This window comes from Cervus canadensis, chromosome 32 (assembly GCF_019320065.1).
Source record: "Cervus canadensis isolate Bull #8, Minnesota chromosome 32, ASM1932006v1, whole genome shotgun sequence".
NCBI classification, from domain to species: Eukaryota; Metazoa; Chordata; class Mammalia; order Artiodactyla; family Cervidae; genus Cervus; species Cervus canadensis.
In genome coordinates this window covers 700,089-712,842 of record NC_057417.1, presented here as the reverse complement: position 1 = coordinate 712,842, position 12,754 = coordinate 700,089, and the positions used below count along the sequence as shown (strand labels likewise).

The 12,754-nt window shown below is 44.0% G+C and overlaps 2 protein-coding genes across 2 annotated transcripts in view; both read right to left on the bottom strand.

Moving 5' to 3' along the window:
* Positions 1-5,405, bottom strand: part of PDXDC1 (pyridoxal dependent decarboxylase domain containing 1) — a 53,940-nt gene extending 48,535 nt beyond the window's left edge. Inside the window, exon 1 of the mRNA XM_043455120.1 lies at positions 5,261-5,405. Within this exon, the coding sequence (XP_043311055.1) occupies positions 5,261-5,284 (24 nt within the window). The 5' untranslated portion in view covers positions 5,285-5,405. The remainder of the gene's footprint in view (positions 1-5,260) is intronic.
* The window catches only part of LOC122432858 (poly(A)-specific ribonuclease PARN-like), an 853,726-nt gene that overhangs the window by 381,972 nt on the left and 459,000 nt on the right, over positions 1-12,754 (bottom strand).

Below are 12,754 nucleotides of genomic sequence, written 5' to 3'. Positions count from 1 at the left end.
TTTGGATATTTTCAACGTGATTGGAGGCATATAAATATATATATCTTTTAATATCTGATTTAACGTCAAGAGACAACATGGCTTCTTTTCTCTTAATTTATGTTCTACCAGCAGTAACACTAGGAGGTTCCCTGGTAAAGAATTTGCCTGCAATGCAGGAGACCCGGGTTCAATCCCTGGGTGAGGAAGATCCCCTGGAGAAGGAAATGGCAACCCACTCCAGTATTCTTGCCTGGAGAATTCCATGAACAGAGTCTGGCAGACTACAGTCCGTGGGACTGCAAAGAGTCAGACACAACTGAGTGACTAACACACTTAAGCAGTAACATTAGGCACAAATATAAAGTAAAAAAATGCATTATATTTACATTTAGAACAAACCTAGAAAAGTCGTGATTCTGAACTAAGTATTCTACCTAAAGAATCTCTTCCACATAAACTTTCCTGGCCACTCACTCGATGCCCTTTGTCTCTTAATTCCTGTGCTTCTTTTTATCCCTCCTTGCTATACAAAGCGCTTCCCTGATAAATCAGTTGATAAAGAATCTGCCTGCAACGCAGGAGACCGCGGTTTGATTCCTGGGTCAGGAAGATCCCCCAGAGAAGGGATAGGCTACTCACTCCAGGATTCTTGGGCTTCCCCTTATGGCTCAGCTGGTAAAGAATCTGCCTGCTGTGTGGGAGATCTGGGTTTGATCCCTGGGTTGGGAAGATCCCCTGGAGAGGGGAAAGGCTACCCACTCCAGTATTCTGGCCTGGAGAATTCCATGGACTGTATAGTCCATGGGGTCACAAAGAGTCAGACATGACTGAGCGAACTTTCACTTGCTATATACGGCTTTGCCTAAACTTGTATGCCCCTTACTATAACCTCTTCCAGAGATCATATCTTATGCATCTTGTGTCTCTTTCTGAACTCAGCACAGGGCTTTGACCATAGATGACCAGCAATAAAAAATTTTAAGTCAAAGTAGGTTTCTGCTCTGGGTGAAAACAGATGACACTGAGCTCAAGCAACTGCTATCTATAATTATAACTCAAAATCCTAGATAAGGTGGAACACCCAGGCCTGGGGATCACCAATAGCTCTACTGTTAACTACTGCACATCTTGAATAAATTGCATCTGGAATCTTGAATAAACCAAGAACCATAGATGTCATAAATGTTTAGGATCAGGAACTCTGTGCCATGTTTCCCTGACACCCAGCATTTAATAATCATTTACTGCCCTAGGCACCATGCACCTATCTGCAAAACCCTCCATCACAATAATGCAGAGGTCAGCTTTAAATGAACATTATAAGTGATCATCTCTTCATGGAAGTCTTCCTTTTCTCTGTAAGAGTAGGATCCACAAAGGCATATAACAGAAACTGCTCATTTCAAGTTTGGCTCATGGAGGGTTCTTTCTGTGAGCATTTAAGTAAAGAGCAGGGATAAAAATTCTGATAGTTCTTATCAGTAATGATCAGCAATGTTCCCACCATGCAGCTCCTACTGCTCCTCATAAACCGTGAGGTGGGAAACAGAATTTTCCAAAGTCAAGTCCAAGGGGTAGCGGACACTTAGTTCAAGATGAGTACAACGAGCAAAAATTGGCTTGGTAGTAATCATTCAGGTTAGAAACAGGCTCCAAGTTGCCTCTCTTAGAACCAAGAGTTAGCTATACAATAAATAAATTGGGCCCGCTCTGCATCACTGTCCAACAGAACTTTCTGTGGCAATGGAAATGTGCTATTATCTGCGCTGCCCTGGACCATAGCTACAAACCACGTTGTGACCGCTGAACGCTTGAAATGTGGCTTGTGTGACTGAGGAACTGAATTTTAAACTTACTCAATTTTAATTAATTAGATTTAAATTCAAACAGCCAAATATGGCTGATGGATGATGCAGCTCTAGGTTCTCTAAGTCAGCGGTTCTCAACCAGAGGGGATCCTCTCATCCCCAGGGGACAACTGCCTCAATCTGAGATGGCTTTGGTTGCCACACTGGGGGGAAGGGGATGCTACTGGCATCGAGCGGGTGGAGGTCAGGGATGCAGCTAAACACCCTACAGGGCACAGGACGGCCCCCACAGCAAAGAATGACCCAGCCCAACGTCAGGGGTGTCAAGGAGGAGACATCTGCTCTAAGTTTACTCAAGGCTGGAATTTAAGTAAATGCAAAACAAATTGCAATACACCTTGTCTAAACATAATACCCAGGAAGAATGAGACTTTTTTTCCAAGCAACAGGAAAAGGTCTGGGCTGTTCTACAAGCTTAAAGTAGCAGGTTTTTACTAACAGGTGCATGTAGGTGTGCTGAATACCTCATTAAGATCTTCAGCATCAGTGTTATCATTTCCTGTGGCATTTTTTAAACTTGGATCAACAATTAAACATAAGTAAACACCGTGAGCCTCGTTCCTTACGAGTCGGACATAACAGTATTGAGGGTTTGAGGCTCCTCCTCTTCTAGTTTTGAATTTCTTGCCCCTTGAATTACACTGCGTTTCCCTTGTAACTCAGCGGGTAAGGAATCCACCTGCAATGTGGGAGACCTGGGTTTGATCTTGGGTTGGGAAGATCCCCTGGAGAAGGGAAGGACTAACCACTCCAGTATTCTGGCCTGGAGAATTCCATGGACTGTACAGTCCATGGGGTCGCAAAGAGTTGGACACGACTAAGCGGCTTTCACTTTCACTTTAATTAACCTATCTCTAGTTTTTCCGAACATCGATAATTTCGAATACAAAAAGACAACTGATATATTGTGAAAGAAAAATCAAGGCAAGGAAAAGGCTCTGTCATCACAGGTTTACAGTCTGAATATTACTTAAAAAGCAAGGGTACAAAATTACATTTGGACCAAAGGCAATGTACTGACTGATCCTATTAAACGATGATAGCACAGTACAGTGTAGAGTGAGAGATTACTTGAAATTTTAGAGGATGGGTATTAAATAACATTGGGGTTTCTGTAGCTAGTATTAATTATGCAGGGATCAGTTTAAATGGGATCATTCAGAACTGCTCAAACAGTTCTTAAATTTATACATACTAGCAATGTAGAATTTAACACAGAATAGTCTATTCCTCAAAGCAACCAGAATAATGGGCACAATGCAATGTTTTACTTTGATGCAAACTATTTTTCAGAACACAAAATCCTCAACATTCATATTACAGCAATGCTTTTTCTTTTCTGCCCACTTAGCACCAAGAGAAACTGTTCATTACAAGGAAAGCCCTCTATCACTTCAAGGAATATAAAAATAAGACACAGTACTAGTTCTGAAAAACTTACATTCAGAACTTCCACACTGGCCAAAGGCAGAGACTTCCAGCCCACACATTCTGAATTCCTAAAAGATCACTGTAATTTTTGTGAATGCGCCAGGCTTAAGCATGCTGGCGTTTCAGTACCTCTTCAGATCTTCATTTGAAGAGTTTAGATCTTTTATCATCAATTAACACTTAGGGAGCAAACACTGCAATATACTAATCAAATACCAAAAAAATAGTATGTAAAACAGGATTCCAACCCACTTTTTCCTAGATTTGCCTGTAATGAACTATTCCTGGAGGAAAAAAACACTCCAGTTCTTTCGGTTTCTAACTGAAATGACACAAAGCTGCTCCCATCTTCTTTAGGAAATTGGAAAGGAAACAACACTGAGGGGACATTGTTAGCATCCTTTTGTATTCAACCACTGGCGTTTGTATTCAACTACTGGTCCACATATGTTGTAGACCCGGGTTCTCAGTCTTGGCACTACTGATAATCTCTGGCATGGTGTCTGTCCTGAAGCAATGCCGAGTGTTAGTGGAATCCCTGGCCTACTCACTAGGAACCAACAGCCCCTCCCTAATTCCTGGTTGTGACAACCAAAATATGTATCCAAACGTTGACCAAACATCCCCCGGGGAGGGGAAAACTGCCTGGTGGTTGAGAAACACTGATTTAGACTGAAACTCCAAAAAAGGTAGACACTGTGCTCATCAAAAGCCTAGGAAAACTGTGCCTAGCCAGAAACATTCATCCCAGAGGCAGTGGAAGAAAAACATACTATCTTTGCCCTTTCTTGATTCCTTCCAACCAATTTATGAGAAATAACCAACGTGTAGGCTAAATCACAGTGGGCACATGAAGACCTCTGGCTCAACTTGTAGTTAACTCCCTTCAACTCACCAGTGACAAGTGAACAAATCTACAGCAGCTGCTGCATTGAAAACAACGACCAAATATATTTACCAGTTCAAAATTAAAATAAAGCTGTCTTAAAACACTACCATTGCTCCTGAACCCCACATAACTGAAAAACCGGGTCTGGACAAGCAGACTCCCAAGCTTAGTAGACAGAAGGACTTCGGAGGTGGGCAGAAAGTCAAGGTCTGGAGGTAGGGATCCGTGAAGAAACCCAAGCTCTGGTTCTCGTTTACCCGCCCTAAATCCGGGACAATTAGAATCCATTTCACATGCCAGAGCGGTCAGCGAGGTACACCACGCTGCTGTTCTCCCAAGAGAAGACCAGAGGAAAACGCTCCTACCAGTGGATTTCCGACTGACCCCAGGGCCTCCCTTCGCCACAAAAAGGGGGAGCCAGAAAGTTGTGCTGCAGCAGCATCGCCCCAAACGAAATTCACCATCTGCAGAAGCCCCGCCCCTTTCGGGACCTCAGGGGTCTTTAAACTACTGCATCAGAATCACGTGGGGACCTTGTTTAACCCACAAATCCCAGTCCCGCCCCCCTGAGGTTCGGACTTCAAGGCTGAAAATCTGGATTTTTTTTTTTTTTTTTAAACCAAGGGCCTCAGGTGACTCCTAGGCACGCTGAAGAAGGCAAACTCGGAGACCGCAGACAACCTACAGGTTTGCAGTTGGCTCCGAAACAACTGGGGCTTCATTCCAGGCGCTTCTGGGGCCGCAGACTGCTGGCTCTGTCATTCGAGAGGGCGAGCCGAGCGGAGGCAGGCCCCACGGTCGGCCCCGAGGCCCCCGACTGGGCTCCGGGTCGCTCGCAGCCCCGAACAGAACCCGGCCCCGACGACCCCTCCTGGACCACGGGGACCCTAGAGACCCCCGGGCCCCGTGACGTGACCAGGCCCCAGCCGCGAGGGCCGAGACGGACGCCCTCGCAGCCAGGCCTCCTCAGGCGGGCCCGTTAGCCCCCGGCCTCCTCCCGGGTCACAATGGCAGCTCCCGAGCGGCAAACAGTCGTCCCGGAGGAGGGGGCTCTCGGGCCGCCGCGCCGCGTCCACCCCAAGCTACGGACCTTCTTCTCCAAGGACGCGTCCATGGCTGAGGCGGCCGGTGGAGCCCGAAGGAGGCCCGGCAGTCCCAGGCGCTACTTCCGCCTCCCGCGCCCCGCCGCCGTTTCCACGCTGGCAGCGCTGACGTCCAGCGCGCCCGCGGCGGGCAGGGCCGAGATGAGGTGGGGCTGCCCGGCAGCGCCGCCGGGAGGGTAATGCGGGTCTCGGGATGGGGGGCGGGGCGCGGCGAAGAGGGGCGGGGCCTGTGGGGCGGTGCGAGGTGCGGAGGGGGCGGGGCCCGCGTGGTGGCGGTGCGCGGCGCGGAGGGGCGGGGCCTGCGTGGGGGCGGGACCCTCCAGGCTTCTGTTTCTGGCCTTCACGCCGGCCAGCCCAAATGGTCCCAGGTGAGAGTCGGGGATACCGTTCCAAACGCTCCTCAAAAAGCCTGTCGCGGGCGTCAGGGTAGAAGTGTGATAATTACAAGATATCGTCATGAAGTGAAATGCTGGAGATGCTAGTAACTCACCGGCACTTCCGGGCTTAGTCTTCCAAGCTCCCCCACTATCAACATCCCGCAGGAATGGAACAGGCCATTCCCCACAGATGGGCGCCGCGTCGGTGGTTTCCTAGGTGCTAAGGAATGTTTCGAACTTCAGAGGGTTTCGAGTATCGGACTCCATCGAGAGTGCCGGCTGCTCTGTAAAGGCGCAGGTCGGAGCTGAGGAATTTGTCTCAGATCTTGCCGCAGAATTTTAGACTGGAACGACTTTTGATACAACCGGCACAGTCTATTTCTTCATGTCGGGCCACAATTATAGATAATAATGATAATAATAGATCAGTGGCTGCTCTTCCATTTTATGCTACATCAGCCTTGTGATGTAGAGATCATCATTTTCCCCGTTTCACAGTGCCAATCTAGGTAAGATCCCAGCGCCTGTATGCCACACGTACTGCCTCTATAACCGCTTTCACCCCTGCTGGATAATCATAAGGTGTTTCCAGGGAATGAGGGAGGACTTAAATGTCCTTATTTTTCCCTCTAAACGAGAGAAACTGAAATGAACTGGTCTATCGCAGTTGCAGTTCGTAAAACAATTCACCACTAGAAAACCGATGACATTACGACCACAGAAACTCATTTTCTCTCGTTTTGTGCACCTCTTCTGCATGTGTAAATGACGATCGCATTTCAGTGTAGTAATTACATTGTTTGAGCTCTCTAACTTGTATTAGATAAATTGCCCAGTTACGTTAATAAAATTATGTTCTACCAAAAGAAGCCTTGTGTGTAGATTTAAAGAGTGTACAGGGGGAACCATTAAGGTTCTCTAGACAGCTCTGCAAACAAAAAAATGATAGATTTCTGTCTTCCAAGATTTAAAATGTACCTCTGCTTGAGCTAAACAACTCTCCTTTTCAAACATGTTGTCAGTTAGAAAAGTTGTTATACCATGAACACATATACCTATTCTACAGTGAACATTTATCTATATTGGCTTTATAAATATTGTATTTACATCAGTATCCATCTATCTGGGGCTTCTCCAGTGCCTCAGTGGTAAAGAATCTGCCTGCAATGTCAGAGACACAGGAGATGGGAGTGATCCCTGGGTTGGGAAGATCCCCTGGAGGAGAGCATGGCAACCCACTCCAGTATTCTTGCCTGGAGAATCCCATGGACAGATAGATGAGCCTGGCTGACCTCTGTCTCAGTCTGAAGTAAGCAATCCATCTTTCTATCCCTCAGTACGTTTTATGTTGTGATACATTCCAAAGTTGCAGACCTCAATACATTTCACCCTTTAACACCCCATCCTTTGGGTATCATTAAAAACTCCTAATTTTTAAAGCCACCTCCAAGTATCTGGATTATATTAAAAAGTAGATTCTACAAAACAAATACTAGAGATGTGAAATTTATTGATACATTATCTATTTTAAAAGTAGACTTTAAAACTCAACATGAAAAAGTGATAATAATTGGTTCATTCAATATTTACCCAAATACTTATTGACTACCATCTTGGACAGTCAGGGGCTAGACTACCCCTGACTAGAATAAGCCAAGATCCTTCTGTTAAAAAAATACTAAGGTAGAGGTTTTTACTTTGGGACCTAGGAGGAGGTCTGTGAAACTCCTGAAACTATGCCCCAAATTTTGCAGGAGTGCATTTTTCTGGAGAGAATGAGCATAGCTTTCATTTTATACTCATGTCACACACACACACACATACACTCTTCTGGAAAAACAAAGCCATTTAGCCTATAGATAGACAGATAAATTATAATACAGCATTCTATGGGCTAGTACGAAGAGAGGGTACAATGATAAAAATATTGTAGGAAGTTGGAACATGAAACCACTCACTGTGTGGAAAACTGAGCTTATATGTTCTGATATAGACTTTTCCTGATTAATAGACAAAAAGCAAACCAAATAAAGGAAGTTTCTGATTATTTTTCCCTTTGGGTCCATTCACATGGTTTTTGTTATATCCTGAATAATATTTACATACCCACAATATGGGCTTCACTGGTGGCTCAGATGATAAAGAATCTGCCTGCAACACAGGAGACTTGGGTTCAGTCCCTGGGTTGGGAAGATCCCCTGGAGAAGGGAATGGCTAACCACTCCAGTATTATTGCCTGGAGAATTCCATGGACAGAGGAGCCTGACAGGTCCATGACTGTCAATAAAGTCCACGACTATTTGCAAAGGGTTGCAAATAGTCAGAAATGACTGAGCAGCTAACACACACACATTATACTGTAGTTTTTAAGTCTTTAAGTTTTAGAATCAACCAAGTTTCATATGTGGAATATACACTTATTATTCATCACTGTTGTTCAGTTGCTTAGTCATGTCTGACTCTTTGTGACCCCATGGACTGCAGCACTCCAAACTTCCCTGTCCTTCACCATCTCCTGGAGTTTGCTCAAACTCATGTCCATTGAGTCGTTGAAGCTATCCAACCATATCATCCCCTGTCACTCCCTTCTCCTGTCTTGAGTCTTGCCCAGCATCAGGGTCTTTTCCAGTGAGTCGGCTTTTCCCATCAGGTGGCCAAAGTATTGGAGCTTCAGCTTCAGCATCAGTCCTTCCAATAAACATTCAGGGTTGATTTTGTTTAGGATTGACTGGTTTGGTCTCCTTGCAATCCAAGGGACTCTCAAGAGTCTTCTTCAGCACCATAGTTTGGAAGCATCAATTCTTCAGAGCTTAGCCTTCTTTATGGTCCAACTCTCACATCCATACATGACTACTGGTAAAACCATAGCTTTGACTATGTCAAAAGTCATAGACCTTTGTCTATAGACTTTTTTCCTTAGACCTTTGTTGTAAAAATGACATCTCTGCTTTTTAATATGCTGTCTAGGTTGGTCATAGCTTTTCCTCCAAGGAGAAAGCAACTTTTAATTTCATGGCTGCAGTCAGCATCTGCAGTGATTTTGGAGCCCAAGAAAATAAAGTCTGTCACTGTTTCCATTGTTTCTTCATCTGTTTGCCATGTAGTTATGGGACCGGATGCCATGATCTTTGTTTTCTGAATGTTAAGTTTTAAGCCAACTTTTTCACTCTCCTCTTTCACCTTCATCAAGAGGCTCTTAGTTCCTCTTTGCTTTCTGCCATTAGGGTGCTGTCATCTGCGTCTCTGAGGTTGTTGATATTTCTCCCGGAAATCTTGATTCCAGCTTGTGCTTCATCTAGCCTGGCATTTTGCATGATGTACTCTGCATATAAGTTAAATAAGCAGAGTGACAATATACAGCCTTGACGTACTCCTTTCCCAATTTGGAACCAGTCTTTTGTTCCATATCCAGTTCCAACTATTGCTTCCTGACCTGCATACGGGGTTTCTCAGGAGGCAGGTAAGATGGTCTGGTGTTCCCACCACTTGAAGAATTTTCCACAGCTTGTTGTGATCCACACAGTCAAAGGCTTTAGTCTAGGCAATGAAGCAGAAGTAGATGTTTTTCTGGATTTCCCTTGCTTTTTCTATGATCCAGCGGCTGTTGGCAATTTGATCTCTGGTTCCTCTGCCTTCTCTAAATACAGCTTGTACATCTGGAAGTTCTCAGTTGACATACTGTTGAAGCCTGTCTTGAAGGACCTTTAGCATTACCTTCCTAGCATATGAAGTGAGTGCAATTTTACAGTAATGTGAACACTCTTTGGCATTGCCCTTCTTTGGGATTGAAATGAAAACTGATCTTTTTCAGTCCTTTGGCCACTGCTAAGTGGCTAATTTTCCAAATTTTTCTGGCATATTGAGTGCAGCACTTTCACAGCATCATCTTTTGGGATTTGAAATAGCTCAGCTGGAATTCCATCACCTTCACTAGCTTTGTTCATAGTGATGCTTCCTAAGGCCCACTTGACTTCACACTCTAGAGTGTCTGGCTCTATGTGAGTGATCACACCACCATGGTTATTCAGGTTATTAAGACCTTTTTTGTATAGTTCTTCTGTGTATTCCCGCCACCTCTTAATATCTTCTGCTTCTGTTAGGTCCATACTGTTTCTGTACTTTATTGTGCCCATCTTTGCATGAAATGTTCCCTTGGTACCTCTAATTTTCTTGAAGAGCTCTCTAGTCTTTTCCATCCTATTGTTTTCCTCTATTTCTTTGCACTTTATGTACAAAGTCTTTATGAAGACTTTCTTATTGCTCCTTGTTATTCTTTGGAACTCTGCATTCAGATGAGTATATCTTTTCTTTTCTTCTTTTCCTTTAGCTTCTCTTCTTTTCTCAGCTATTTGTGAGGCCTCCGCAGACAACCATTTTGCCTTGTTGCATTTCTTTTTCTTGGAGATGGTTTTGGTCACTGCCTCCTGTACATGTTACAAAACCTCCATCCATAGTTCTTTAGGCACTCTGTCTTTCAGATCTAATCCCTTGAGTCTATTTGTCGCTTCCACTGTATAATCATAAGGGATTTGATTTAGGTCATACCTGAATGGCCTAGGAATTTAAGGCAGGAGGAGAAGGGGACGACAGAGGATGAGATGGTTGGATGGCATCACTGACTCAATGGACATGAGTTTGAATAGGCTCCACGAACAGGGAAGCCTGGCGTGCTGCAGTCCATGGGGTCACAAAGAGTTGGACACAACTGAGCGACTGAACAGAATGGCCTATTGATTTTCCCTACTTTTTTCAATTTAAGCCTGAATTTTGCAATAAGGAGCTCAAGAGCCACAGTCACTTCTCAGGCTTGTTTTTGCTGACTATATAGAGCTTCTCCATCTTCAGCTGCAAAGAATATAATCAATCTAATTCTGGCATTGATCATCTGGTGATGTCCATGTGTAGAGTCGTCTCTTGTGTTGTTGGAAGAGGGTGTTTGCTATGACCAGTGCATTATCTTGACATAACTCTGTTAGCCTTCGCCCTGCTTCATTTGGCACTCCAAGGCCAAACTTGCCTGTTACTCCAGGTATCTTTTGACTTCCTACTTTTGCATTATTCACCATGGCAATGTAAAAATAATAAATTACCAAAAATTGGGCAGGAAGAGGTGAGGTGAATAGGAACATAAGTGGACTCACTAATGTCCTCAGCTTCATTCCAGAGAGTAAGTAGATACTCTCTAAAAGAGCTAAATCAAGATTCAAAGTTTTAACTACAATATTTAAAGACAGAAAGGAGCATCTAGAGGCTTCCCAGGTGGCACAGTGGTAAAGAATCCGCCTGCCAATGTAGGAGATGACACAGGAGATGCAAGTTAAAACCCTGGATCAGGAAGATCCCAACCTTCCTGGAGTAAAAAATGGCAACCCATTTCAATATTCTTGCCTGGAGAATCCCATGGACGGAGGAGTCCATAAGGTTGCAAACAGTCGGACACTACTAAGTGAGCACAAACACACACCACCTCTAGAAGAAATAAAAGTAAGAAAAATCAGAAGTTAGAGAAGAAAGAAAAGCAGATGCAAACAGCAATAAATTTCTCATTTAATAGTAAGGTGTAAATAGATTCTTTCTGAATTAAGAAACAAATAGAAGGATATTTTTTACAAAGTAGAAGGTAAAGGCTTCTGAGGAATGGGACTAGGAGTTTAGAGATGAGAGAAAAGAAATGGCAATATTCCATTTTCTATTCTTTTTCAGTTTTTGAATTTTTATCACTTGCGTGCGTTTTCTCTTATGAATGAAAAAAATTTGTATTAAATTGCCTGTAATCAAATCCCACTGGCCTCCAAAGTGAAATTCACTGGGGGTTCTCAGTCCCTTTGTCAGATTCCCAGGTTGGAAAATCTGTTGTGGGTCCTAGAACTTTCTTAACAGTGCGAGAATTTATTTGATATAATTATTCTGCAGTTTGTGGGTTGTCTGCTTGGTGGCTTTATGGTGGGGTTAATGATGACCTCCTCCAAGAGGGCTTATGCCAGAAGCAACAGTTAGAACTGGACATGGACATGGAACAACAGACTGGTTCCAAATAGGGAAAGGAGTACGTCAAAGCTGTATATTGTCACCCTGATTATTTAACTTACATGCAGAGTATATCATGCAAAATGCCAGGCTGGATGAAGCACAGTCTGGAATCAAGATTGCTGGGAGAGATATCAATAACCTCAGATACGCAGATGACACCACCGTTATGGCTGAAAGCGAAGAAGAACTAAAGAGCCTCTTAATGAAAGTGAAAGAGGAGAGTGAAAATGTAGGCTTAAAACTCAACACTCATAAACTAAGATCATGGCATCCAGTCCCGTAACTTCATGGAAAATAGACGGGGAAACAATGGAAACACTGACAGACTTTATTTTCTTGGGCTCCAAAATCACTGTAGATGGTGACTGCAGCCATGAAATTAGAAGATGCTTGCTCCTTGGAAGAAAAGCTATGACAAACCTAGACAGCACATTAAAAAGCAGAGACATTAGTTTGCCGACAAAGTTCCGCCTAGTCAAAGCTATGTCTTTTCCAATAGTCATGTATGGATGTGAGAGTTGGACTATAAAGAAAGCTGAGTGCCAAAGAATTGATGCTTTTGAACTGTGGTGTTGGAGAAGACTCTTGAGAGTCCCTTGGACTGCAAGGAGATCCAACCAGTCAATCCTAAAGGAAATCCGTCCTGAACATTCATTGGAAGGACGATGTTGAAGCTGAAGCTCCAATCCTTTGTCCACCTGATGTGAAGAACTGACTCATTGGAAAAGTCCCTGATGCTGGGCAAGATTGAAGACAGGAGGAGAAGGGGATGACAGAGGATGAGATGGTTGTTTGGCATCACCGACTTGATGGACATGAGTTTGAGTAAACTCCGGGAGTTGGTGATGGACAGGGAAGCCCAGCATGTGGCAGTCCATGGGGTCGCAAAGAGTCAGACATGACTGACTGAACTGAACTGAACTGAAATTGCCTGTAAAAAATAGATTCGAATCATTTTTACTACTTTAAAAATTTAAGGGAGAAGTCTGCAGTCCCTAAAGGCGACTTCAGGTGGCGACCCTGAGACAATTTGTATCCTAAGTTACTTCCTTAGTTACACCAAGTTCACTAACA